Source organism: Triplophysa dalaica, chromosome 2 (assembly GCF_015846415.1).
Source record: "Triplophysa dalaica isolate WHDGS20190420 chromosome 2, ASM1584641v1, whole genome shotgun sequence".
Lineage (NCBI taxonomy): Eukaryota > Metazoa > Chordata > Actinopteri > Cypriniformes > Nemacheilidae > Triplophysa > Triplophysa dalaica.
The window spans coordinates 17,227,898-17,251,363 of record NC_079543.1 but is presented as its reverse complement, the minus strand read 5'-3'; the positions used below and the strand labels follow the sequence as shown (position 1 = coordinate 17,251,363).

The window sequence follows — 23,466 nt, the reverse complement described above, 5'->3', positions numbered from 1 at the left end:
AATTTTGTGTGTGAATAATAGGCAGATTCTTGTTTTAAAGAAACACAGATATTAAGCATTTTATTGAAAGGCAGGGAAGTAAAAACAGAGGCACATGAATATGATACATACTGTCATATAACTGTGCATTCCTCCAACTTCCTTTCAGAGGACTAACAGACAAAAATTAATTTGTGAGATGAGGGCCCACATACACACAAATAAATAAACTACACCAGATTATACCGGAATAAAGTTTTTGAATTTTGTCGAATAAAAACAGCACCCATGAAGACCACACAGACAGGTTAATTTTTTCCAAATAATTGTATCTAATACTTTCAAATATTGTACAAATCTGCCAACTGAAGATCTTTTTTGGCCACTAAGTCAGTGCATTTTAGCGCATGTAAAATACAGAAAATTACAACATTTTATTTGTTTTCATTTCTGAGATGTACTGAATCATTATCTTGTTAGCTGAAAAGAAAATAGCACCTTGGAAATCAAACAAATTCCTACTATACAATCTTAATGGTTGAAACCATTCAGCAGCTACTTCCCAGTATAATGTTTAGGGTCTCAGAGGTCAAAATTAAATGAAGAGCGGAAATCTCTTTCCCATATTTTGTCTCTCTCCTCTTTTCTCTTTAGTTCTTTAACGTTGAGCTTTGATCCTCTCTCCTGTCTTATTCTTTTTTCTTTAGGTTTATGTTGCACTGCGTGAGGATCTCTAGCCTGAAAATGAGTGACTTTAGGCTGTGGGGTCCTTCCGTACCCGAAGCCAGTTTGGTCCCTCTTAAGTACTGTGCTGACTGGATTTTTGCGGCCAGAGTGAGAGGGTCCAAGACCGGAAGAGGGGTCCCATCCCAAGCGGAGCATCATTTTAAAACTGTTGCTGGTAGAGGGCAGGCAGTATTGCGGGGTGGATGGGGGGCGGAGCTCACTGAATTGGTGCAGCGTGGACCTGTTGTGTGTTTGAGTGCTGTCGGTGTAATGCATAGCACATACACTACACCACTGAGAATGAACACTGTTGAAAGACACACGGACATAAAGTGTTACATACAGAAAGTCTTGTGTCGAAAAAAAATATTTGCTTTAAAACACTGAATTACTAATACTTTCAAATGATACAAAAATCACACAGCACTGTCCATTAATGATAACATTTATATTTAGATGTGTAAAGCTCTCCGGGTGAATTGTTGAAAACCAAAGTAATAGGCACACAGACTTTGGGGGGAAAAAAGCTATTTTAGGTCAAACCTGTTTGTTCCAATTGAAGTGGGTGCACTCTCTGACACTCCAAACTGCTCCAGCTCTCTCACCACGTCATGGTGACCTGCCTGCACGGCCAAATCCCTTGCATCCCTTCCCTGTATACCGAAACAAGAGACAAAGAGAGGAAATGTGAAAAAATAAATGACAAAGACAAAGTGACTTTCTTACCAATGTCATAGCTTAATGGCATTGTTAGGGAATATACACAGCTGTAATATGTTTTGTCCCTATAAATACCAGAGAACACACATACCGATCAAATCGTCACCTTAGAATTATTAGGTTCTTTCTGACATTTTTCTCAGAATTGACTTTTTCACATATTCTTATTCTCTGCCAACATATTTACATGATGCCATGTTTTTTTATGTGTACATTTTGGGAGTTTTTAAGAAAACAAAATGGTCCTATATAAAAAATCAAATTTTAATTTGATTCTATAAGGTTCTATCTGCGAGCCTATTACTTTTTAGTTCATTCAACATCTATCAGAGATTTAAGTTAACAGTAAAAAAAATCGTTTTTACAATTACGCTAAAGTTTAGAGTTAGTGGGACTTCAAACAGTAAATTGAACCATAATCAAATATTTTAATGTGAAACGTACGCCATCTAGTGGCGGTTTAAATGTGACGTCATCGCTGAACGTCCAGCACTCCTGCTTCGCTTTGCCTCCACATAGATACCCAGACGTTCGCACTCGCAGGGCTGCTGGATTCGACAGTCCAATTACAGGCATTCTTATTTCGAATTTCGTTGGCTACAAAAATATTCAAGTAATCAGCTGTTTAAATAATGTTGCAGACAATTTATACTTGGTATAGGCTACACTCACATCATCCACCCACATATTCCATGTCAAATTAGCATTGTTTGGATTTGTCCTTGCTAAAACAAGTGTTTTACTTTAAACAGTGGTTTCAATGTGAACTTTAAGGATCAATATGATGTACAAACAAGGAGAACAACAGTGCTCTGTGCACTTCCCATTTTTCTGAGTGAAGACACCTCTGTTGTGGCTATTGTTGTTTGCATAATGCCTGTTCCATTAGTCAAAATTTCCATTAATTTTCTTTGACCTGGTGTGCCTTTTTGTTGTACAGAACTGTTTTGATGTCTAATGTTTTAAAATACATTTTTGTACTTTGTTTACTGATATCAAATGTTTTATTTGTTCTGCCTAAAATGTTGATATTAGAGTACAAAAAAAAGGCAATCAGTTGCCACAAAATATTTAAGAAACATTGCAAGTACAAGTTAAGTTATATGAAATTATATAATTTAATTTAATAACATTTGAAGTGTCTTAAAAAACTATGTTTAGATAAATTAAAAATTAAACTTTGAGTTGCATTAAATTAAGATGAACCAAACACTAAATATTACATTTACATCACATTTAGGCATTTGGCAGACGCTGCGACTTACATTGCTTTATCCTATACATTTTACATAGGTATTTGCAATCCCCTGGGATCGAACCCACAAACTTGCGTTGTTAACGCAATGCTCTAACCACTGAGCTACAGGAAAGCTAAATAAATATATATCCATCCATCCATTTTCTACCGCTTATCCAAACTACCTCGGGTCACGGGGAGCCTGCGCCTATCTCAGGAGTCATCGGGCATCAAGGCAGGATACACCCTGGATGGAGTGCCAACCCATCGCAGGGCACACACACTCACGCACTCACACCCTACGGACAATTTTTCCAGAGATGCCAAATAAATATATATATTTATTTTAATTAATGTTTATTTATAATTTATAGTTACTCAAAATAACTAGCTTTTTGCAAACTTAAACAAGAAAATAGTGTCCTAAAATATGAAATAAATGTCATAAAAACCACATAACTGTATCTTTTTTTACACATTGTTACAACACTAATTTCATGTTTTAATAAAAATTATAAGTCAATTGTTCGTGATGCTTAGAAATGCATTGCTTTAATGAATGTTTTGCAGATAGAACCAGAAGAAAGTGATTGGAAGCTTCTATCTGCATCTGATCTGTTCCAAAAATCCCCAATTAAAAACTTAGAAACTGTTGATATTGTACATTTAGAATACATTTGGGTTCTCTGTCTTTTTCACGAATGAAAGAGATTTGTTCCTCATATCATTTTTGCTATATGAATTGCAAAAACTTTGAAGCTCAATCCCTCAAAACTACTCAGAATGCAGATAGAATCTTATGATTCCTAAGCGACGAAACGTCAGATAAAGTCATTTTGGATAAAAGTGTCATCCAAAATGCATAAATGTAAATAAAGTCAGAAATCTAGAATGTAAACTAAATGGTTGGCATTATGTAATGCAGTGGCTATATACAGCACATTTACAGCAGATACAAATCTGCATTGTGCAGACAACGTAACAATATTATTATCTCAAATCGGACTATCAATCTTATAAAAATTCTTGTTTTTTTACACACCTGTTTGTCCACTACGCCCACCCACGCAGCTCCGTCGTGCAGCAGCAGCCGTACAGCCTCTGTCTTCCCTGCCTGACCTGCACACATCACGCCTGTCCAGAAAAAATCATCACGGAAGTTGACGTCACAGCCATGTTGCAGAAGGTCCCTTAGGCCCTGAATATTGCCCTCCTGGGCGTATTGTAGAAGTTTGTGGCCATTGCGCTCTGAAGTGCCACTAAGTGCCGTTTGGACACGACCACTTTCTGATCTTCGTCCCGCTCCTCTTCTTGGATTTTGCCCTCATGTCACAACATAAAGAATAATAATTTTCAATCTATTTACAAAAAACTATTTAAGTACTGTACTTTGGTTATTAATGTTATGAAATGCTGTTGTTTTTACAGTGATTCATAATATAAATGTATTTAAATATTTAAGGTTTTGTGTTTGGCAGACACTTATCTAACAATCAGTTTTAGCCCATATTTGATCACGTTTGTCATGTTTCTTATTAACGTTAAATGAAATCCATCAATACCTGCCTCCTCTTTTCACTCTCCTTGTCGTCACATCACATGCCTCTCTTGGTCTTCCTTCACAGCTCTCTTGTAGCAGGCTTTGGTAAAAGTCTTTGGCCTCCTGTCCAGTAAGGACTTTCTTTTTTTCTTTTTTCTTTCCCTCTATCCAAAGCTTTTCCTCCTCTTTGGCTTTAGTGAAGTACATAGGGCTGCGTATTGCAGGGTAACTCATCTTTATCACATCTTCGATTTCTGCTATTTAAAAGACTTCTGAAATATACCGGTCCTGCTCTTGTCGTTGGTTTCAGCACAAAGAGAAGCTTTAAAATAGTAACACATTAGTGGGAGGCAAAGGGGACTGATTCAAAGACACAATACACGGAGGTCTAAACTGTAAAACAAATATCAATACTCTAAATAATCATTCCTTATTTTGCTTTACAATAAAGTAAACAAAGAATGAAATTTACACTAGACACGAAAAACAACTTTCGATTCATTGGAGAGCAGGACAAGCAGCGTCATAAAACATACATACAATGAGATCAATTAAACGAAAGACATATCTAAACGTTTTCATTTAGCATTAATGTGTGATTGATACGTGTGAACTGAACAAGATAAAAACAAAAAGTACACGATAAAGTACACAACAGTTACACATAAACGTAGTGTGTGCTCGGTTTCTCCTCTTCTTCTTCATATGCTAACTCCGGGTTGACCATCAGCTTACATGCATTACCGCCACCATCTGGACAGTGTTGGGAAAACAGATTTATTCCCATCAATGCCTGTAATAGAGCGTTCTTTTTATCAAACGGATTATCAAACTAATCTTACAAAATATACATTTAGGTATTTAGTAGACGCTTTTATGCAATTAGAATGAATAATTAAGGAAAGGTGCTACAATACATAATTTAATTCGTTTTACAAATATACCTGAGGGAAAAAGATCAATAACTGGAGATGGTTGTATTTTAAACACAGAGTATATTCATAATTACGTAGTTCACCCCTATTGTGTCCTGTTTGCGGTCTATATCTGCACATTAATGCAGAATGTTTTGTGCCAGTCTACAAATTTTTTCTCTCAATGCAGGACAACTAAATACGAAATATTTACACAAAAAGGTATGGAAATGCACACAAAGAACCATGCACATGAACATTTTGCATTTTATTGAAATAATTAGTGTCAAAATGTATTTTCAATGCTGGAGTCTGAAACGGTTGGGGAAGAATCCTTGAAAAAGTGTCCCCATGATGTAACAGATCCCATGTAAAAATTATTTTTTTGGTTGAATATAGACGTTGTCTTTCATTGCTGATACAAGGAGTATTTACTAAACCAGTGGCATTTGCAAAAATTAAGCTTACCACTTCAATTCAGTGTTAGCTGTACTGTAAACTGTAGCTACATACACAATGGAACTGATTTTGTTGTCAACTGAAACACAAAGTTTGATAAAATGATTGTTCTGATGTGCACCAACAAACAGAGAGGGTACAAAACATGGCTTCTATGAAAATGGGAAATAACCATTCTCGGACAGCATTCCCCCAGGTGTCAGTCTGAGCTTGAGGTTGATGCACTCTCCTCCATTCTTTGGCAGATAAAGCATACAAAAAGTTCTCTACATGTGTGAACCAGAATTATCCAGAAACATTTTGACATGCATTTAAGATAAATCAGGAATAAGCACTGAGAAAATCTCAAATTAATAACCAGACAAAGGTCACAGTTAACCCTCCCAAATAACTGTTCCTTTGAGACCTCTATAAACAGGGATATGAGCTGTTTATACACAAGTATTAATAATTTGAAAAAAATGACAAATTTGCCACTGAGCATGCAATAAAATGAAAACAAAAAGAATTGACCCCAATCACATACAAATGTATTTTGGCCCAACAATTAATGATTAAGCGCTTCATTTCAATAATACAACTCTTTTAATACTTTCGTTTTTTGAGTGATTCATATTTTATGCATTAGACTGCATGAAAAAAAATTGAGAGACCTTCTTTAAGTGAACACTTAAAGAAAAAACATAGCAATTAAGATGAAAAAACAAAGCAAAATGAATCCCTCGACCCAAACTATATTTAATGGCAATCAAAAGCCAATGCTGCATTCTGTTCACTCCTTTCATTTACTGCAGCACTTCTGCTGCACAAACAGAAAAAACATAAATGAAGCAAAGTCGTAATAGAGGAGAGAACAGCATTTCTCAACTGTCACTCTAATTGTTGATAACTTTTCTGAGGCTGAATATTTCCAAGTACTAGCCAGTAACCAGGAAAGTTGCAGGGATGCCAGTCTGCGGGGCATTAGGGGCCTGGCAGAGCTTTTTCAAGTCTTCTAGCTTTTCACGATTCCTCCATCACCTTCACTCACAAAGCGCTTACGCCCTCTGCTGGTCAAAGAAAAAGACCGTCAGGTAAATTCTACCATTCACACTCGGACTCATTACACAGTTGTATAAGGGTGGGTACACACCAAGTCAATGCCAACTCTGACCTGAACAGAACAAAATGGTGCCGGGGACTTGATGTGTACCCACTCTCACAATCTTATACTTTAGGGATGTAAAGATTCACTTTGAGACGGTAGAAAATAATTTATGTGATGATTCAAGTCGGATGAGATGTTAAATTAATCTCGATACATGTTTTGAATAGCAGGGGACTCTGCGTTTAGAGCAAGCTTGGAAAATATGGATAAGCTAATAATTATTTTTAATAAGTTAGGAAAAGCTTCTAAAAGTTTAAGTATGTTTTTTGTATTATTCATTTTTACTTGATTTGGATTTTTTTTTAAATTTGCAATTTAGTTTTGTTATTTGACATAAGATATTTTTTTTTACAAATGAATGTGATGCATTTGGTAAAAAATAAAAGTTCAATTGTTCATTCCTAATGTTTCAACTTATTTTGTCAAAAAAAAAAAAGTGAGATCAATATCGTGAATCGTAACAACCCTATTAAACATGTTAACATGTTAAAATGTCTTAATTTCTAGATTTGATACTATATTTTACAGACATATCATTTAGCAGGTTGCAGTCTCTGACCTGGTTGGACAGGAATCTCTCAGCTGTTTAGTGATGACCGACTCCTGGAAACAAAGGTCTACAAAGGTTTCCATAATGGAGTGCGCATGAGGTGCATCCAGGCTGATCTCAGGCAGCTCATCATATACACGCTGAAAGCCCTGTGTTTGATACATTCATACATTAATATTTGTACATAGAATGCCTGCTAGTGTTATCATACTCATTAAGAATGTTATGAATAACCAAGTTGTTAGAAAATAATTAGATGACAAAAAACAGAAAAGTTTACAGTAAAACGGTAAAAAACGGTTACAAGTAAACGGTGTGAATTTCAATTTCATGTTCACTAATACTGCAATTTTTTTGACATTTTCTTTGCTGGTTTCAGTGAAGGAATCACACTACATCATCAGAATTCTTCTTCTTCTTCAAAAAAAGTACAAACCCTGTTCATTTGGTCCAGTGTAATTAGGCCAGTTTGCCAGAAAACCTTGAGGAGTTTGACCATCATCTGCAATGCTGTGTTACCAGTAGACTCCAGCACCATAATCACAGCCTATCAAACAGCAAATTAAACCAAGAGGAGAGTAATAAAGGAAAGAAAAAAGAAATAAGGAAAAAGTTAAGTCCTTGTGCAATTGTCAGATACACAAAAACGAGAGCAAGATGTAAAATGACGAACAAGTAAATTTATTTTGCCACAGTGGAAACAGTCTGGAAATTAGAGAATTCTGTATTACAAATGAGGCCAAACAGAGAGAGCTGCTGTGTTTTATTTCAAAAGCGCCTTCCTCCAAATCTTATTTAAGAAATATCACGGACACTCTGAACGCAACCTTTGATAGGACACCTGAAGTCTATACTTTGTTTCCACAATTCTTGGCATTTGAACAAAAGTCATTTATTAAAAAAAAAAGCAACTGATCATGCCACTTTAAGTTGTATTATGTTGAGCAGCAGGTGTAGTAAATAGATTTACAAGTATTTAGTCCCTTAAATGTTTTAAAACAGTACTCTTCTAGGCAAGTAGAAGTACATATTGTAGAATTGAACATTGTTCAGACTCACTGACATTGTCTTTTCAAATCACTTAAAAAGAATACTTTTCATTCATTTGATAGGTGTTAGAGCATGAAGACACTGTAAATGTGTTGCCATGGCACTGTGATACTTTGTTTTTTTCTACCAGCACCAGAGAACCATTTTAAATAAATATAAATATATTTAAAAAGTATGCATATTCGAATTAGGGAAAATATCTAATTGTGATTTATTTGACAGACATCGCGATTTGATTTGATATGCGATTTAGTTTTTCTAAATCAAGCTTCAACTCAATATTGTCAATAGTGTGCCGCACAGTTTGGGTATAGTTACCCAGCTGAAAAAAAACAATCAAAACAATTACAGAAATTCTAATAGTTCCCATTAGAAACATTACAAAATTCTTTTTTGCAGTTTAGAATATTATTGGAATAGGAATTACTGTTGTTCTGTATGTTGCCAACAGCCAGATTACACCACATTAATAGAATCCAAATACCAGTGTACTTTATTATAGTTTTCATTAAAACAAATAAAACTCCCATTATAACCATTAAATCTTGCGAACACCCGGGTGTGTAGCTGGATTTAAGTATATGCGTCCAGGAGATGAGCTACACAGGGCAGATGCACGAGAGTATGACAGGCTGTGTGTGCGGGTCAAGTTTAAACGGCTCGTCCGCGAGACGCACCTCATGGGACAGAGACGTGCGAGTATGACTGGCTGTGTGTGTGGGTCAAGTTTAAACGTCGGGGCACGGGGCAGAGACGCTTGAGTATTGTAACTGAAATTATGCCGGACCTGCTAAAACATGCATTTGTTCATCCTTTGCTCAAAAAACCTGGTCTAGACTCCACTATTTTAGAACTCTCAAATTTGTATTTTTATCTCCCAAAATTTTTAGAAAAAATTGTTCTTGAACAATTGCAAACATATTTAGGTGACAATATGATCTTCAGTCTGGCATTAGGAAATATTACTCCACTGAGACTGCTTTGTTGAAGATTTCAAATGATATTCTTATAACATGCGACTAACATGTTGTTCTGGTGCTGTTAGATGTCACTGCCGCTTTTGATACGGTTAATCATACTATTCTTGTTGACCGGCTCAAACAGTGTGTTGGTGTCACTGGTAAGTGCTCTGGTGTGGTTGAAATCCTATCTCACAAATAGAACCTTTTCAGTTAACATAGTTGAGCATACCTCTAGTAATGGTGTGTTAACGTGTGGGGTTCACCAAGGATCCATTTTGGCACCATCTTGTTTTCTATATATATGCTCCTATTGGGTTCCATTTTTAGAAAACATGCCTGTATTTTTACTGCTATGCAAACGATACACAAATTTACCTGCCCATAAAGCGAAACTCGGAAGGTTTGGGTGCTCTCCTTGCCTGTCTGGCAGATGTTAAGGCATGGTTAGCGCTAAACTTCGTGAATTTCAATTAAAATAAGACTGTCTTCGGTCCCTCAGACTCTTTGGTTGTCTCTAATTTAAATCTTGGTTGGTTGTCCACCCCTTAAGCCCTGGGCAAAGAATCTGGGTGTGATTTTTGATGAGCTTCTAAAGTTTGATAGCCAGATAAATGCTGTGGTGAAATTGTCCTTTTTCAGCTGAGGCTCCTGTCTAAGGATAAGCAGTTTCTTTCTTTTAACAATCTTGAGAAAGTAATTCATGCTTTTATCACATCCAGACTTGATTATTGCAACTCACTTTCTGCCAGAATTAGTCAAACTGGTCCGAAATAGACTTTTGACAGGGGCCCACAAACGGACTCATATTAATCCTGTTTTGAGTACCTAACACTAGGTGCCTGTACGCTACAGAGTAGGTTTTAAAATTTGGCTTTTTGTTTTCAAATCGTTGAATGGTTTGCCTCCTTCATACATCTCTGATCTACTGATTGAAAAGAAAGCATCTAGATCTCTACATTCATAAAAGTCTAGGCTGAGGCGAAGGGGCTCCCGTGCCTTTTCTGTTGTTGCTCCAAAGCTTTGAAATGAACTTCACGGTTAAAATGGCCTCATCTGTGTCTTCTTTTGTCAAGTTTAAAGACCTTCCTTTTTGAAAAAGCCTTTTATATATAAATTCATTTTTATTTTCTACAGTTTTTTTTGTTGTTTCTCTGTTGGAAATTACATTGGTCAACTTTTGTTGTGGAAAAAAGTGCTATATAAATATAATGCCATTGCCATTGCCATATGACAGGCTGTATGTGGGCGTCAAGTTTAAACTGTTCCACTGCGAGACGTGGGAGACACGCAACGCAGAGACCCGAAAGTAATCCCACTCTCTCTCCCGCTTTCTGTTTTTTTTTTATGACTGCCGTTTAAGCAATTGGCAGGGCAGTGCTGATTGGACATAACGGAGGTGAGCTCATTCAGTTGGTTAGCAGGAATGCCACTCAAACCGGCTTGGACCAGACGCTTTTCTTTTTGCTTTTCTTTTTTTTTTATGTGAAATTGCAATTAGCAAATTACAACATCGCGATTGCAATCCGATAAATCGCTCAGCCCTATTAAAAAGCCTGATCTGCAAATACAGGTTAAGACAAATGTTGGTGAATATTGATCAATTACTGGCGCATTCATAATAGTTGATTTATGATTTTTTTTAATTCAGATGATACTTTTAACAAATTAATAAATAAATAAAATGAATGAGCCAACTATCAAGAGTTTTATGAAAACAAGACATATCCTACACTGAATAGTTTTTGTATGTTCCACCTTACCTCGTAGACCAGTTCATGATGGAAGTGTGGCACTTCTAGGTCTCGCAGACAGCGTTCAGCCTCAGAGAGCTCACCTGACACCAGGTACTCCTTTAACAACAGGTTCATCTGTAAAACAACAAAACTTCACTAAGGGAAATATGTATGGCAAAAAAAGCAGGGACAAATCTATTTGATGGCATTTGCCATCTTGGACAAATAATCAATGAAATGTATCTCTAATTTTGTGTTTTCTCATTTTTGATCAATAATGGTAATACAATATGGTATGAAATAACTATGGTTATAGTCTATATCAGTATAGTATATCAACCATATGTGATCTAATGTGCATCAAAGTGAATTTAACACGTTAATTGTTTAAAAACTGAGCACGCTGTTTTCTGAGTGAATGCACAAACGCATTACGTCTTTAAATCTGGCACATTGCTCTTATAAGTGACAGTTAAATACATCGTATCTATGAAAACCGAATACATGCTCTCTATGAGTTAGAGCACAAACGCATCATGTCTTTACAACATGCACATCGTTTTTATACGTGACAATGCACAGGACAAAACAAATCAGATCTTAAAAACCTAACATGACCCATTATGAATCCAGCATTTTACTAACATTCGCTTGTGAAGCATCCCGTTGTAAAGTAACTTCACCTGAGGTTTTCTGCACATTTCGTTAAGAAATAAAACTAATCCACAGTGTCTTCAGCGGCTTAGATGTTCGTTTTTACATCCGACAACTGCATACCTTAATTGTTTTCGGAGACAATCTTGTCACTGGCTACAACTGCTCTCACATGAAAAAGGCAGACAGCGTGTCTCTGGCGGGAGGTGGAATCTACGCTCATAAGGCAGAATCTGTGAGCGGTCATGGGCTGGACATCACAGAGTGACAGCCTGTTCAGTGTGGCTATTGTGGTTAACATGAGATTAGGAAAATCAGAATGGAGGGATTTGTATAATTATAAGGTGGTTCAGCACACACACTAGTGACTCAAATTAAGGTTATAATAACATGTTAAAGGGCATTTTCCAGATTAGGGGGTTTTAGTAAAGGATATTTAGTTTGGATTAGTATAGCAAAAAAAAAAAGATACATATATGACACCCAAATTGCCAATGCCAGTACTGATTGCTCCTTTGTCTAACTTGATTTCCAATAACATTTGAAACTGACCCATGACAAATCAGGGAATTCTGACCCCATCTTACCTCTTTGATGAGATGTTTGACAGGCCTCTGGCCGCCACCAACGCCCCAGACATTATCAAGCCGCATGATTCCACTCTTCATGGAGAGCAGAACAGATGCTCTGTCCAGTGCAGCTCTAACACCAGGTTAAAAAGGTTGTACACATCAGAAAATATACAGTGTAATTTTGTGCAATGGCGCAAACATCAAAATAATAGATTTTGGTTAATAAATCTTAAAAATATTTAAGCTCATTTAGAGCATTCCCAAATAAGCAATACTGGTATTGAGACACACCTCACAAGTGCACTATGATGCAAGCTTGAGCTGTACAAATGAGTGTAACTAAATTCAAAAACGCTAACACGCACTAAAGTTTTATCTTCCATCTGTTTTACAAGAAACGTGACAACACAAACCAACAGCATTCCTTTTCAATGTCTAATCTGAAACAAGTCCTTCATCACAGGTGCGGGCTGATAAGGAAAACTGACCCTCCAAATTTACGCATTCGGTAGTTGGCACTTGGCAGATGTTAATTTCCCAACCACAACCCCAAAAACCTATCCCACATGTTTGTGTTTTAGAAACAGTTGTTTGAATAAATGTTCCCTCTGTACTTTGGACCAACCAAACTAGTTATATTGGAAAACTGTAATGGAATTTAATAAACTGTCCAAGGTTAAAGACAACCATTAGGGCTGTGCAAATGCTTAGAAATTTTACCCTGTAATGGTTACTTTACCAAGTTATTGAATACTTCACAATAAGGACACAAGATTGCTGGTAAAAAATATGTATACAACTTAAAAAGCAACCTAGCTCACCTGGCATGGTCACAGTCCACCTTGCCTTTGTAACAGTCGAGGAAATTCATGGGTAAGGCATGGTCAGCAATGGCTCGTGCAATGAATTGTCCAAGCATCTGAGGTAAATATACAAACCAGGTTATTTGGGGAATGTGTTCACATGGATAACAAATGGATTACAACAAGATTTTTTTTCTGGTGCTAAGAAACAAAAGTTATCCTACTTCATCCTTATTACTTTGCAGAGACTATAAACAAAGATATTAATATTAACAAGATGCTCCACTACTGTTACAACATTAATGCAACACTCAATATGGCCACGCCAGCGAAGGAAGTCCCACCTTCCAGTAAAACAAGACAACATCAATCAATAAAGACTGACATCAAAAAAGGCACAATTTAGGCTTACAAAAAACAAAAGATACATGATACAGTTCATGTCATGGTTAATAAGTAAACGGAAATATGCTGTCTAATTGTAATTTTTGCCAGCGATTTTATAAATAGCTGCCTTTCCCCATTCAAGTAGATAGGACTGTGGACTTGCTATGCTGTAAATAGCAAACTTTAGAAGCAATATATTAACTCACGACTACAAACACACTTATTAACTAGTGTACATTAAACAAATTATGACAAGATAAAACTAAATTAGATTTTTTTTATATTCCCCCATTCAAGTTTATCATCAGACTTTGTGTTACAGTCAAGTTTATGTTTTGATTCATTACTCAACCTGTGAGGCCTCTGGTGTATCTAATATGAGGTCTGGCAGCTCCTTCAGTATTTTGTCAAAAGCACGCTTCATGTCATCCTCAGACAGCATGTTGACAGACAGATCCGAGAGAAGTCGTGATGTGAGCTCCCTATGGCTAGCTTTGCCTTCAAAAGAAAGAGAAACAGCCAGAGAGGAGAACTCGTATCTGTGATGGCCCAGATTCAACTCTCTCAGCAGCATCTACCAGGTAAAAAATTGAAGCAGATGGAAATTTAGATTACAAGCATTACAAAGATCACAAAGAACTGCAGAAAACGCATGTAAAATGATATAGTAGCAAAAGGTGCTGTGGTGCAAATGTACTTTTTTGCATTAACATTTATTCATTACAAATTCCCTGTAGTTTAAATACAAAACCATGGTAATAACAGTGTCAACCTAATGGTCTTTTTCAAGGTTGCTTTGGGTCAAAGTTTGTGTAATTGATTTATGTGTTTAGCAGACACTTGTATTTCAAACAGTGATGCACTTTATTGTAAATCTATTAAACGAATGAAAAATCACAGTCAACATTTTCCTCTCTGGTGTGAAACAAAGCTTCGGTTATTTGGTATATGCCAGAACTTATCTCACCTCCACCTCTTTGGTGTCTCCATGCTCAAAGTACTCATGCACAATGGGGTTGATGGTCTTCTCAAGTTCTTTCTCATCCAGCTCTGGTACTACTGTGGCATAAACAGTGTCTCCCTGATAAAGAGACAAAAGATGGGCATTAGAAAACACGTTTAATGTTTACTTTGAGACAAAGAACTTAAAGCTAATAAAAAGAATCCCCTTTTTTATTTACTAAAGTGCCTTTTTTTAATTCAGTGCCAAATAACTTCTGACTGTGCAACGAGGTGGTTTTGTGGCTACATTTGTATCACTGACTTTCAAGCAACTGACTTTTCTGTCATAATATTAAGGAGCTGCCTGTGGAACAAGATAAGCACTTGGGTTGATTAACAATTGGCCAAACCTTAATCATTTCTAACAGCATGGTGAACACAATCCAGATACTAAGGTCAGGCCACTCTTCAAAAATGTCTTAATGTATGATGTATAACTAGCCTCTCACTTAAGTGGAGTATTTACAAAATTTTATTTCCTACTCTAAACATTATATAGTATTTTTGCGCAAGTGTACTTACCTGTGCAGATTCATCATAATTAGGGTCCTTAAGGTCGGGTTCCTCCACCTCATACACCATACCTGCTGCCCCCCACACACCTTTACCTCCGGCTCCACCTGGTCAAGGAGGAATCAAAATACAAAACGTTTATCTTTAAAGGTTTTTGGCTCTGTTTACACAGATTCTTTTTTGGGTGATTTAGTTTCAAGTGGTCAGGATTAAATGCAAGTGTAAACAGGATCTAAAACGTGATTTATATTTATATAGACAAAACTTCTTCTGCATGATATCAGTGTTAATCATGTAAAGCTTATCTGAAGTCTTGTTTAAACAGGTTCTTTCAAGTAACAAAGAATATGGCTCAAAATATTATTTTCATTGTTTTATATAACATACATCGAATTCCAGTCATACGCAAAAACAATCAATTGTAGAGCCCAATTAATTGCAAAAGTTTTACATTATAAACCAGTATCTTACCTGTACATTTAGTTTTTAATTATGTTTTGTGTCTACTTAAATTTCAGTACTATTGTTTAATAAAGTAATATTTATAAAAAATAAGTACTTCATTTTTTTCAAAAATATTTAGTACAAACAAATTCTGTTTTTATGCAAATTCTATTTCGACATCTCAGAAATGACAGGGCCCTACAATTGACAGTCCTACATTTTACAGCCCTACCTTTTTTAGGTAGTCCTCGACCTTTTCCTGTCCGTGACTTTCGGTCATTCACTGCATTTTTGCCCTTGGGGCTGTGTGGATCGGTAGACAGCTCTCCTGAAACAGACTCTGACAGCGATTCCCTGGTGGAGTCTCGAGAGGATGATTTACGCAGCCTGCGCTTAGCCTTAGCTTTCAATCTGGCTTCATGCAAAGCCTTTTCCTGAGGGGTCCAGTTGCCATTCACCTCCAACTCGTTGAGATCTTCACTGTCATAGGGCCCATCCTCATTCAGTTCTTCCTCCAATGAGAACACACCTGTACCAACCAAAGACAAAACAAACAAAGACACATACACACAGACAAATATTAACCAATTGTGTGGATATCAATTACATTGGTATACATCCAAAAGTATGCAGATACAAGCAGTACCAAACTTTGTTGAACCTTGTGCTTCTTGAATAAAACCCTGGGCATTAATAAAGAGTTATCTTTTACTTTGCTGCTATAACAGCTCATGGCTCATTGTTGAAAGTTTCAGATAGAAACACGTTTACTGATCAAATCTGCAGACTGCCACAGACTTTCTGCATCAAGTCCAGACAGAAAATCTGGGCAAAATCTGAGCAAAAGTCTTGTAGTGTACTTGTACCTCTACACTCTTGTTATATTGCTTTCCACAAGCTTAGATGTTGGAACATGGCTGCAAAAATCTACTCCCATTCAGACAGATTTACCAGGAGATTAGACAATGATGTTGGCCGGTGGTGTTTGGTTTGCACTCATCACTCCAACAACTCATCACAAAAATGTTTAACCCTTTTAGCAACCTTGACAGAATTTTCCATGGTTGGTGAAAAAGTGTTTCTTCGCCACTATCCATGTTACGACTGTGAGGCCTAACGTCCACGGTCACTTCTGGGGTTCTGGGCCAACAGCTAGTATTATTTTGGCACGCCGAATACCTTGGACCAAAGCAGGCCAGCAAGGGCTTGAGGTGTGGTTAAGGGCAAAGACACATATTTTCTGGATCCGTGGCAAGATGCAAATTTGCTTTTTTAAGGCTGTGCAAATAACTGCCGATTAAGCTTAAAATTGAGAATTGTCAGCATAGTAGTAAAGTTTTTATGTAAAAAAAAAAGGAAAACTCTGCTATTATCGTTGAGACTTTTGAAAGGTCTTAAAGGGGTCATATGCCATGAATACATGTTTTTCTGTGTTTTGGTGTGTCATAAGTTGCCCAAGCATGTATTAGCTATGTATAATTGCATAAATGATAGTGGTCGGATCAAAACATGCATTCTATCTGAAAGCAAATGCTCACCCAGACCTGCCTGAAAGCCTTGTGTTACCACACCCCCATAAATCTACCTCAGTTCATGGTATGATTTGACAAAGACCGTCCAAATGTATGCGCAAGTAAGGTGGGGTACCTTTCAGTACGATTGCTTTGGAACCTGTTGTTCCAAATATGTTAAGAGACGCTACATATCCGTCACACGCTTGCAGTATTCGACCAATCACTACGCACCGGTTAACAGGCCAATCATAGCACACCTTGCTTTCATGATCTCTGTAAAAAATCTGAGCATTTCAGAGAGTCAGGGCAAAGAGGAGATACAAACATACACGGTATGTGAAAAATACAAAAATACGTTTTTTTATACACATTGCATTTCATTTAAAATAAACTATATTATTCATTTAAGGCATGTCATATGAGCCCATTTAGACATTTTAAGATTGTGTGTATTCAATAAAAAAATCGTATAGACATCGATAAATATTGGCAGGCACATTATTTAAATGGTTATCTGACGGGAACCTTTTGTTTTCTGATATCCATCTATTTAACTCTTTAACTCTTCTGAAATGAAAATAACATCATATTTAAGGACATGTCTTATGTGTATGAATTTTTACATCGTCAAATATCTCAAACTAGCTTTATGGTTTCATCTTTCACCATGCAAACACTAAAGAATACAAACAAACAAACAGCCTTAGTTTTCTCCATCATGTTTGTTTTGTGATTATGCAATAAGTAGGTGGGACTGTGTGACCTTTGTTGCATAAAGGCGGGTTTATGGCGAGTTTTTAGTGCAGTGCTGCCGATACTGGCCTGACAAGGGAGTCACGACTTGACTGACCTTGCAGTTGCATGTCAGAGGCTCTTTGCTCTGCCTGACCCAAGGAAAGCCGTGGCCTGCCAATGGGAAAGTGTCTTTTGGAAAGTTTTTTAGCCTTTCCATGTTTTCCACTCTAAACAGAAGGGGGTACACCTGATATTTTGCAATGGTTCTTAATTTAAGTCCTGGGAATCCACTGCTCTGCACATTTTGTATATCTCCCTTTTTAAAAGAGTAAATGTTTTGTGACTTAAGTTCTTACTTCGGTTTATGGAGAGTCCAACAACAGGTTTACTTACAAACAAGGTGTAAAAACACTTAAATTTTCTAATTCTTGACTGACTCTCAAATAATTTGTTCAAAGATTCATCGGTCTAATCCCCTTCTTTCTGTCAGCCTACTCTGATCGGTCAGATGGTTTAGTCTGCTGTGATTGGTCTACCACATACTGCATCTCAGTGTCGCAAATGGAAAGTAGGTGGGCATTGCACCATGTGACGCAAAACTGAAATTAGAACGACAGATGACTCGTTTGCATGATTCAGAGTTGACTCCTTTTTTCCCAAGATAATAACTTTTTTATTCATTTATTTTCGTTCTTGCAACTTGGCCGATTGTTTACATTCATGCACAGCAACATTACCCACTGCATGAAATGTAATTTTACTGACATTGCAATAGTTACTCTTTATCACACCTAATAAAAAACATCAGTTCATCACGTGAAATCCCCTTGAACTGAACAGAGCGTCAGATAAGAGAGATAAACAAAATGTGCAGAGCAGTGGGTCCACAGGACTGGTCATTAACTGGTATCTACGCTCATAGTAAAGTATTATAGTAACCAAGTATTTAAACCAAGAATCAAAGCCGAAGTGTTTACCTTTTCAGCCACAGCTGGTCAGATCTCATATTCACAATTGATAAACCTTGGGGAAAAGTTCCACATTTTCCAGATGGCACTTACGAAGCACTTAAAGAATTTAAACATCTTAATTAAGAATTTTCACCTGATTTGTTTCAGAGGTTTGTAAAAAAAGTTGGCTAGTGAAGTATATCAAGGTCCGTTTACATGATGACAACAAAATAGTAATAAAGTTAGCGTTTTTAAAATGTTTTGTGTACACATGACAATATCAAAACTATCGGCATTTACACAGACCCACAAAAACAAGTAAAACAGTATATATATTTATACATCCAGTGTGGACAAAATGTAAAATTATAATGTGTTCAAATGCATTTCTGATGTCTTTTGTCGTGTCGCGCAGGTCGCGTCCGGTGTAGACACGATGTCAGGTTACGTTACGGTTAAAGAATTTTAAAACTACAACGGAATAACTGGAGTTCCGGCCAATTATGAATATATTCAACGTTTTGATTAATCTGCTCTTTATGGATCTCTGCTGAAATAAGCGCATTTTACTGCTAATTCTATTTCAGAACAAAAGAGTATAGCATTGATTAGTTTGCTTTAGTTTGTAATAGACTGAATAATTAGGCTAGAGAAGTACCCTTAGTGAAAGGACTCAAACCTTGTGCTTGTGGATATGCTACTTTTGTTAACAGAAAGCGAAGTAATAACAAAACCATACACCGACAGTACGCTACAGAACGTTCTGTATGCTCATTGCTGTATTATGCTTCATTTGCATTTTCTGGGTTTTTATTTTGTTTAGTTCATAAATACATTTGTTTTGTAGGCTACCAAAAAAGCACAGCATATAATGTAAGCTTGTTCTAAAATGGTCACAACATCTTAATTAATTAACATTAACTATAACTAAGTGCACCCATAGGAGAAATGTGGCTAGTGCACTACAACAATATTTTAAAGAATATAGATATTTATGTTGTCTAGCTAAGGCATTTATTAATTTTATAAGCCTACCCTCAAACTGTTAAAAAAGATTGAGGCTTCAGTTTTCAGTTGAAAACTCTTTGAGGGGTTGTTTACACGATAGAGACAATGGTTAAACGTGCACTTGAAACAACTCATAAACTCCAATTATTGAAATCCTATTTTATGGCTCTAAACAAATATTATATCTTTTTTTAATATAAGGTCAGGTTTAAGATTACAAAAATAAAATTCATAAAGGTTTAAAATCATTAGGGTGAGAATTTTTATATGAAGCACCCCTACACACAAGCTTTAACTGCACTACACAAAAGCAAAGACATACACAGGAACAACACAAGGAGCCAGATAAGCTGACGCTGCTAATTTTGATGCCTCACTGGTGCTTCTGCCAAATCTGCCTACATATGGCAATGCACAGCGTGCTAGGGTGGGGTGGAGGGTTCAAATTCACATGGAAGTAGTAGGAGTGGCCCTGGTGGTCATAAATACCCTATGTCTTAAATACTAGCTACAGTCAGAGGTGAAACTATGTCTGCATTAGGGCAATAATCCAGAGCAGCAATACACAGTAGATGCATTAGGCCCAAACAGTAAACAGATTCACATAAATAGAAGTTAATCTGTGAAATTTACAGAAGCATAATCCCTTGTGCTGAGTAAGGAGTGGAGACCGCCAGCATACATAATGTTGTCCAGTGCTATGGACCAATTAGCCTGAAGGTAAACGTGGCATATGTGGTCAAGAACAGGGGTCAGAGAGGAAGGAGTTACTTGTGCCTTTGTCTCCTGACTGATAATAAATCTAAAGGAAAAAGGAAAGCTACTTTCACACCCATGGTCGTATTATGATGGGGAGTGATCAGCACAGGATCTCTCATGTTATACTCAATATATAGACTGTTTCACCTTAACAACATAAACAAACATTTCTGCGCATGCGCACTTTCGTAACCCCAATTTAACTTCTGCTACACATTCACAAACAATAGAGTGCCTGTAGGTTATTTCTGATAACAATCAAAAGAAATCGAGTGGACAACCGACAAGTCATTTTTTTATATAATTATTATACACTAAAATAATACAAATGAATATTAACAAATTCAATTAAATATAAATAGTTTTTATAATTAGACTCTAGACAATCACAAAAACGGAAGTTAGATGGGGGTCCGGCCCACGCATCCAAAGAAAAGGTCTACATGAATACTTGTCTTTTGGTTGAGGTTTTAACATGATAGTGCCTTCTGTAAGAAAACATCATACAGCTCACCTACAGTATCACTGTTCCAGAGTTCTGAAAAAGTCACTCAAAAACATCATGTTGGATCTTATTTCTTGTAGCAAAAAGGGAGACTGGGATGTGACTGTAATCAACAGTTTAACTGTAAAAAAAACTACATACAGTCGTCTTTCCTGATATGTCAGTTTTGGCTCATTTAGGTACTTAGTTGAAATAAAAATGATGTAAATTTTGAACATTATGCTAAAATAATTGATTTCTTTGTAATTCTCTATTTTCCGGATATACATGATTCTCTGATGTTCCATTTCACATTCATATTTTATACATTAAAAACTGTTCAAATGTTTAAATCAGTTGATAAAAACATCTTACAAACATCTACTACGATTAAATTACACAAAAACAGCATGCTACACCTACTGCTCAAGTAGTTTGATACTGTATATTGATAAAATGTATAATACTGTGTGTGTATATATATATATATATATATATATATATATATATATATATATATATATATACATACATACATACATACATGTTATATACTGCTGTGCAGTATTGAGCAATACTAGTAAAGAAGCCAGCTGGAATCTCATTTTGCACGTATACTCCTATAAACATATTCAAACCCATGTGACAAGAAGAAAAACATCAGGGAATGTCAGCAAGGAGGCTTGGTATTTAAAATTCTAACAAAAACGTTAACAAAGACGTATGGCATTAATCCACACATGATATCATATTATGTCAATGCTATAAAATCGTAACGTAATCAATTACGTAACTGGATGCGGTTTATCTAGATTTTTGATATCTTACACAATTTAACGTCCTCGTTATCGTTTTAGTTATTGTTTTCAGATTCTGAAATGTACATAAACACAGGGTGAGACATCAGAGATAACTCCTAGTGTGTGTATATGCAAAAAATTCAAATACCTTATCCCTAAATTGGTTTTGAATCAGGAGTCATGTTGTCAAAGCCAGAAGTGCTAAAATATTGTGCAGTGAAATATTGTTAGGTGAAATGAGATACACATGCACCGTTTTCGTGACATCAGAGATAACTCCTAGTGTGTGTATATGCAGAAAATTCAAATACCTTATCCCTAAATTGGTTTTATAACAGGAGTCATGTTGTCAAAGCCAGACGTGCTAAAATATTGTGCAGTAAAATATTGTTATGTGAAAGGAGATTCACATGCACCGTTTTCGTGAGTATACCACAGACAAAACATTATGTGCAAACATTTGTGAGCACATGGTGGAGTAGGAAAGCAACTACAGCTCACCTCGTCTCCAAAAACGACAGCTTAAACGATCACTTTTAAGATCCATTAACGTACGCTAAAGACAATAACTGAGTGGTCCAACCACTAAGGAGAATTAAAGGTTTAATGTGCGTACCCTCGTTTTGTGGGCCAGTAGTCCATGCTTCAATCTCAGTCGCCATTACTCGCTTGTTTACGTTACCGTCCCCCTAAGCCTGCAGATCACGGAAACAAGAAGTACATCAACGTGCAAATCACTTATCTTATATTATGCACATAATGGCGGTGTATTTGGTCAGACGAATTGAATTGCCTCATTTTAATTAACCAAATCGTTGTAAATGTGTTAAATGAGCGTGGCCTTACCTTAAATTGAAGGCTGTGTTGTCACTTAAAATCAAGCGGCAAGGATGCTGGTAAGCTAAACTGTCTTCGATGGAAACAAGACGATATGCGAAAAAAATCTCTTGTTTAAGTCAAAGCCAAGAAATGTGCAGAAAATGTTTGTTTGTTTTTTGCGTTCGCTGAGCAGCACGCTACGCACGTTTCAGAGTGGTAGCAATAACATGAACAGTGTTTTCAACTTCAGACAGCTCACGTCACATGTGATGCGTAAGGCTCATGCATATTAATTACGTAACGTTTGGACGTGATCAAATGAATCATTGCTGGAATTATAAATTATAGTTTTGTTGAACGACTGCTGGCATAGCTCGGACATGTTCATTTAGTTGAAGTATTGGGACGCTCCTGCCGACGAATTTTATATTTATGAGCTAAACCTCGGCAGTTGTGTCAGGATTAAAATGTTACTTCCTGAAATACGCTCAAGGGGGGTGGGACTAATGGGCAGACGAGAGCTAGCAGATTCATCCAATCAGATGGCCAAGTCCAATTAGTAGGCGTTATAAACGTGGCTGTTCCATTGAAAAATGTTGTTTTTTGTGGTATGGTTGGTATTAATGCGTATTTATCAAACATTTGCTAATACAGTATGTGGTAAGCAAATTAACTATGTAATCCAAAACAACCAGACACAACTGTATCCTCCAGATAGAAAAAAACACAATTATGATCCGTCTACCGAGTACAACTTGGCCAAAAAAAGGTTTATGTTTTAACTCCCATAGAAATCATAGGTTTGTTCAACTTCAAGAAGTGCACGGACCTTCTGGCATATGACATCAAAGTAGAGAAAGCTTTTCAGAATCAGTCCTGTTGATTCTCGCTTTTGTCTTATTATTGACAAATACCTTTAACTTCCTTAGCACACCACTAGATGTCGCTGTCATCTCAATATTTAAGACCGTGTCCATGACAATTTGCTTTGACTAAATTATTCGA

The 23,466-nt window shown here is 36.5% G+C and overlaps 2 protein-coding genes across 2 annotated transcripts; both read right to left on the bottom strand.

The window, feature by feature from the left end:
• Positions 1-20: 20 nt before the first annotated feature.
• Positions 21-5,031, bottom strand: gpank1 (G patch domain and ankyrin repeats 1). Its single transcript, XM_056772013.1, has 4 exons — positions 4,229-5,031; positions 3,705-3,985; positions 1,249-1,358; positions 21-1,012 (listed from the first exon to the last, which is right to left on the bottom strand). Exons 1-4 carry the CDS (start codon positions 4,434-4,436, stop codon positions 562-564), a joined length of 1,050 nt encoding a protein of 349 aa, XP_056627991.1. The 5' UTR covers positions 4,437-5,031; the 3' UTR covers positions 21-561.
• A 334-nt stretch (positions 5,032-5,365) lies between these two features.
• Positions 5,366-22,733, bottom strand: pdcd4a (programmed cell death 4a). The gene is made up of 12 exons (XM_056772001.1): positions 22,489-22,733; positions 22,259-22,337; positions 15,625-15,921; positions 14,958-15,055; positions 14,401-14,514; positions 13,786-14,007; positions 13,065-13,162; positions 12,259-12,373; positions 11,045-11,152; positions 7,709-7,819; positions 7,282-7,421; positions 5,366-6,621 (listed from the first exon to the last, which is right to left on the bottom strand). Exons 2-12 carry the CDS (start codon positions 22,302-22,304, stop codon positions 6,570-6,572), a joined length of 1,401 nt encoding a protein of 466 aa, XP_056627979.1. The 5' UTR covers positions 22,305-22,337; positions 22,489-22,733; the 3' UTR covers positions 5,366-6,569.
• Positions 22,734-23,466: the final 733 nt, after the last annotated feature.

What these genes read in the sequence shown, in the direction of transcription:
- pdcd4a (XM_056772001.1), bottom strand. Translation starts at nt 22,304, where the DNA reads ATGGCGACTGAGATTGAAGCATGGACTACTGGCCCACAAAACGAGG. An exon ending in ATACACCAGAGGCCTCACAG is followed by an intron (nt 13,163 to 13,785) that starts GTTGAGTAATGA and finishes TATTTACCTCAG; the next exon opens with ATGCTTGGACAATTCATTGC. An exon ending in GTGGACTGTGACCATGCCAG is followed by an intron (nt 12,374 to 13,064) that starts GTGAGCTAGGTT and finishes ACCTGGTGTTAG; the next exon opens with AGCTGCACTGGACAGAGCAT.
- gpank1 (XM_056772013.1), bottom strand. Translation starts at nt 4,436, where the DNA reads ATGAGTTACCCTGCAATACGCAGCCCTATGTACTTCACTAAAGCCAAA. An exon ending in TGGGCGTAGTGGACAAACAG is followed by an intron (nt 1,359 to 3,704) that starts GTGTGTAAAAAA and finishes TTCGGTATACAG; the next exon opens with GGAAGGGATGCAAGGGATTT. An exon ending in ACTTCAATTGGAACAAACAG is followed by an intron (nt 1,013 to 1,248) that starts GTTTGACCTAAA and finishes GTCTTTCAACAG; the next exon opens with TGTTCATTCTCAGTGGTGTA.